Source organism: Bufo bufo, chromosome 5 (genome assembly GCF_905171765.1).
Source record: "Bufo bufo chromosome 5, aBufBuf1.1, whole genome shotgun sequence".
In the NCBI taxonomy this organism is placed as follows: Eukaryota; Metazoa; Chordata; class Amphibia; order Anura; family Bufonidae; genus Bufo; species Bufo bufo.
The window spans coordinates 304,478,506-304,483,910 of record NC_053393.1 but is presented as its reverse complement, the minus strand read 5'-3'; the positions used below and the strand labels follow the sequence as shown (position 1 = coordinate 304,483,910).

The following is a 5,405-nucleotide window of genomic DNA, read 5'->3' as shown; positions in this document are numbered from 1 at the left end:
ACCTGGGACCATTCTGAATTGGAATCATTGACCACAACTCTCTGGACACGGTCCTTCAGCCAGTTCTCAATCCAATTACAAACTATACTTTCCAAGCCTATAGACCAGTGGTTCTTAACCTTGTTGGAGGTACTGAACCCCACCAGTTTCATATGCGCATTCACCGAACCCTTCTTAATTGGAAAAATTAAATATGATTTTTTCAAATTCAAAACATAGGTATATATTTATACATAGGTGCACAAAGTGAATAAAACCATTAAAGAACAAAATCATTAAGAACAAAGAACAAAACCATTAAAACATGATTTTCACACAAAAATAAAAACATAATAATGAATATTTACTGCAAATCAGTGTGACTTCTGCTGTTGTCTTTCAGAGACCAGGTCAGAAATGCGCGGCTTTACCTTGGCAAGTGCCACTCTCATGTCATTTTCGCATCAAAGTCTGTTCCTTTTCTTCGTTTTTATGTCCAGCATCCTTGAAAAGGATTGCTCGCAAAGATATGTTGTAAAAAACGGTATGAAAAACTCCAGAGCTTTCTTAGCAATAACAGGGTACGTTACCATTTGTTGACACCAAAACGTTGAGAGCGTTGTTGTTCTGAAGAGTTGCTGTTGAACCTGGCTCTGCTGAAGTTCAATGATTTCATCGAGGTATTCATCATTGACATCTGTTGTCTCAACACTAAATGTGAACGGCTGTCTCACCCATGCTGGATATGACTCTCTTGTAGGGAAGTATCCATCAAGAGACGTTGCAAGCTCATCTAAGTGCGTGGCAATTGCTTGCTTCAGTTCCGTGGGTACAGAAATGTCTCCGATTCCAGATACATCTTCGATCTTACTTACACAGTCGTCTAGCAGGGGAAAGTTTGCGAAGTTATCGTTCTCTATTCGTCGTTTCCATAACGGTAGCTTTTTTTGAAAAGCCTTCAGGTTTTCTTCCGCTTCGATGATGTTGACTCCACCGCCCTGCATCTGTTGATTGAGATGATTTAGAGCTGCAAAGATATCAGTCATGTACGCTAAAATGAGAATGAACTCAGAATCTTTGAAGCAATCTGCATGACAATGTTGGTGCTCTTGCAAAAACAGGGCTAATTCCACACGCATGGCAAAAACACGATTCAACACCTGTCCCCGGGATAACCACCGAACGTTGGAATGGTACAGAAGTACCTCAAATTCAGATCCCATTTCTTTACACAGCTCCCTGAAGATGCTGTGCCTCAGAGCACTATTTTGCACATAGTTCACACATTCCACTACAATTTTTAATACTTCTGCCAGTTTTGGAGGCAAGGTTTTTGTTGCCAATGCATGCCTATGCAGAATACAATGCGTAACAATGATGTGTGGTGCATCGGCTTTCACTAACGCACCAAAACCAGACTTTCTTCCCAGCATGGCTGGAGCTCCATCCGAACAAACTGCAGAAACCATATCCCACGAAAGATTGTTGTCTTTCAAGAAGTCATCCACAAGTTTCTTCACATCGGCTGCCTTAGTTGTTGTTGTAAGAGGCTTACAAAATAAAAACTCTTCCTTTATCACGTCGTCTTTCACATAGCGCACGAATACTGCAAGCTGGCTTAGATTGGAGACGTCTGTGGTCTCGTCGAGTTGAAGGCTGAATTTTGCCGGGCTTGAAATCAAATCTGCAACTATTTGAGCCAAGATGTCTTTGCTCATGTCCTCTATTCTGTCGCTGATGGTGTCATTTGAAAGAGGAATTTGGGATAACTTAACTTCAGCCGCTTTTCCCAGCATGATATTCGCCATCTTCAACACAGCTGGTTTTATGAGTGTTTCACCAATGGTGTGGGGTTTGCCCTGCTTTGCGATCAGGTAAGCAACTTCGTACGATGCTATGAGGATCGGTTTGTTGATGGGTACAAAGCCGAGAACAGGCAGACTAGCCTTTTCATCGAATCTGGCTCTCCTCACCTTGAATTCAGCGAGCGTTGTGTTCTTGTATTTTCCATCTCCATGCAGCTTAAGGAAGTGTTCTTTTAGTTTTGCCGGTGCTAGACTAGAATTGCTCAACTTGGCATTGCAAATCATACAGTTAGGACGCTGACTCCCATCACGTTCCGTTATACATGTGAATCCATATTGTACATATTCGTCCGACCACTTTCTTTTTTTGCTCGACATAGTTAGTATGAAGGGATAGGCCAAGCGATGTTGCGTGATCACCTGCAGCCAATGATGGACAAGCGGGGCGAGTCGAGTGTGTGTCTTGACCTCCAGGGCCGGACTGGGGATACAAAGCAGCCCTGGAAAAAAAATCTATGTCAGCCCCATAAGTCACTGCGCCTAATATACTACTGCCCCCCCTCTCCACTATCTAATACACTGCTGCCCCCTCCCCACCACCCCCAATACACTGCTGAACACCCTCCCACCCCCCTAATACACTGCTTATCCCCTCCCACCCCCTAATAAACTGCTGACCCTCCTCCCAACCTCCTAATACACTACTGACCCCCAGCCTCCCAGCCACCCCAATACACTGCTGACCCCCCAGTCCCTCAATACACTGCTGACCCCCTCCCAAAACAATCCCAGCCCCCCTAATACAATGATGACCCCCTTCCCAGCCCCCCTAATTCACTGCTGACCCCACTCCTAGCCACCCCAATACACTGCTGACCCCCATCCTTGCCACCCCAATACACTGCTGACCCCCACCTTCCCAGCCGCCCCAATAGACTGCTGGCCCCAGCAATACAATGCTGACCCCTTAAATACAATACACAATAGGTCCTCCAAGCCCCTCTACTCTTACCTGTAGTACAACAGGTCAGCTTAGCTCAGTGATGCCGGTGTCTGTGTGCAGGAGGGACAGGATGCCGCCGCCGCCACCATGCTGTGCAGTCACTAGATCCGCCGCCGCGCAGCCGCCGGATATGACGTCATGTCGTCATATGCCGCTCACATCCGGCGGCTGGCGGAAGCAAAATCATTGCGCTCGCTCGGCTCTTCTGATCATGAGCCGCAGCGGGCGCAAAAGGAGTCTGAGTAACAGGAAATAAATATTTTCCTGTCTTGTGGCAGCCACCTATCAAAGCGGCCCCCCAGGGCCGGCGGCCGAACCCGCGAGACTGACTCACCGAACCCCTGGGGTTCGATCGAACCCAGGTTAAGAACCACTGCTATAGACTTTACTTTACCTATAAAGCGTCTATGAGGGACAGTATCAAAAGCCTTTGCAAAATCCAGAAACACTACATATACAGATGCCCCCCTGTCCAAGCTACTACTGACCTCCTCATAAAAACAAATAAGGCTAGTCTGACAACTTCTGTCCTTGGTAAACCGATGCTGGTTTGGCATGGCAGAACATTACAATAGCTTTATATGCAGATACAGTGCTCCGATATATTCACGATTGCACAAATCAGCAATTAATGATGCGCATATTTTTGCACAATACGTGCAACTTCACATTTTAGCAGGTCTGACTACATATTACCGATTGATGCACTAAGTATTGTCACACTACCTAACACCCTGCACTGGAACTTATCAGCTACACTATATCACGATCTAACCTACACTGACTATCTCCCACTAACTATCTATATTTTATATACAGTATAAGCTAACTAACTATCTAATGTAAACAGTAAAACACAGACTACACCAATGACACTGCCGTCTCTCTCAGAACTCCATATTCCCTTACGTCCCAGCAGCAGCACAGATGGGGTTAACTGCCCCCCGTGGACTGGTAGGACCGGCGGAATTTTTAATGAGCCCAAAGAATAACCAATAGAAGAACTTCAGCTCCCTTAAAGGGAGGGGTTCGCCCCCCAGCCCAGCGTGTTTTTTTCTGTCCTTTGGACAGGTGGACTGGCGAAGCTCTCCCTCTCTGGGAGTTTGGAGACCATTGTTCTAATGTTTCCAGATTGGTCTCCTTTTTTTGTCCATTACATCTAGCGCTTTTTCTAACCTGCGCTTATTCTTTCATTCCCCCATTCAGCTGCTGCTCAGCGATTTTTGGGGGCGATGTGTTCTCTCTACTTACTGAGTTTTCCCCTCCTGGATGCCTCGGCTCGCTCAGACTTCGGCGTGGCATGGGCGCCGCCATGACCGGAAGTGACGCGCTGCCAGCTGCGGCGTCACTTCCGGTCTTTCTGCTGATGTCGTTTTTTCTTTCTGCTTAAAGCAAACTAATTCCTGCCAGCCGGGGGGTTGTTTTTCAGGAGGGGTGGGCGTTGTAAAGGCAGTTAAGATGTATTTCTTTAGCACACTAATGTTTAAAAACGTACAGCTGTTACTATGACTCCTGGGGGAGTGCTAGTGGCTGGGCCCCTCCCCTGGGTAGAGCTGTTCCCTTCTTAAGCTCCCTGACAGCTTCAGTCTGTCTCTGGCTGCGCTGCTTTAACAAGCTAGCTCCAGAGTCCCCTGTGTTCAGTGAGAGTTGTCTAATATCATCTGAATTCCATTCAGCCTCTATTTTTCAAAGTGCTTGACTTTTCTCCTCTGGTTCGTGCCGCTAATCCATGTCTTTTACTCCCTTAGTTTTTTAATTTAGGGATGTTTTAATTTTCTTCTTTCGTTTCAGCTATGGCTTCTCCTAGAGAGTCAGACCAGCAACGGAAGTCTGCGGCCAAGAGGAAACACCTGGCCTGTTACGATTGCAACACGCCTCTTGACGAGAACTGCCCCTATTCCAGGTGCGACAGCTGCCGTTCTGGCACCGCTACAGAACCGTCTATGCAGGATATGTACCAGTGGGCTAAGACATACGTGGACGACTCCATCAAGGGTGTCGTACGCCTTTTAAATGAGAGGTTACCGGTTCCCTCTCAGACTCCGATGGAGGTTGTCGCCCCCACTGATAGACCTATGCCCCTTTCTGTGGGGTCATCTTCCTCGGATGAGGAGGAATCAACTTCATGTTTCTTTCCACCCGAAAAGACACAGAAGCTACTAAAGTCCATCAATTCGGGGGACCATGATGTCGACATAGGGGAGTCTTCCGATCCCGCCTGCCGGACTCAGCGGGTCTTTAAGGCAGATGAGACCCTTCTTTCTGTAATGTGCATAGAATGGAAAAAGACAGAAAAAGGTCCAGTCCTCACCCGGAAATTTAAGTTAATGTTTCCGATGGCTAAACCCTTAGTGAAATCATGGGGTTCCATACCTAAGGTGGACATGGCGATAGCCAAACTGTCCAGGCGCACTCTGGTTCCTGCAGACGATGGGTCTAGTCTGCAGGACCCTCTAGATAGGAGGGCAGAGTGCACCCTAAGAAGGGGTTACTCGGCGGCCGCAGCTTCGGCCTCAACCTCCATTGCGGCCTAAGAGGTCTCTTCTTTCCTTAGAGCCAGGCTGAACCAAATCCAAATGGATGTCGACCAGAGTGTCTCCCGAGACGACATCCTGGCC

At 47.3% G+C, this 5,405-nt stretch overlaps 1 protein-coding gene across 1 annotated transcript; it reads right to left on the bottom strand.

The window, feature by feature from the left end:
• Nucleotides 1–443: 443 nt before the first annotated feature.
• Nucleotides 444–2,162, bottom strand: LOC121002501 (protein ZBED8-like). Its single transcript, XM_040433953.1, has one exon. It carries the CDS (start codon nt 2,160–2,162, stop codon nt 444–446), a length of 1,719 nt encoding a protein of 572 aa, XP_040289887.1.
• Between the last annotated feature and the right edge of the window lie 3,243 nt (nt 2,163–5,405).

Coding starts and splice junctions, on each gene's coding strand:
- LOC121002501 (XM_040433953.1), bottom strand. CDS start 2,162: ATGTCGAGCAAAAAAAGAAAGTGGTCGGACGAATATGTACAATATGGA.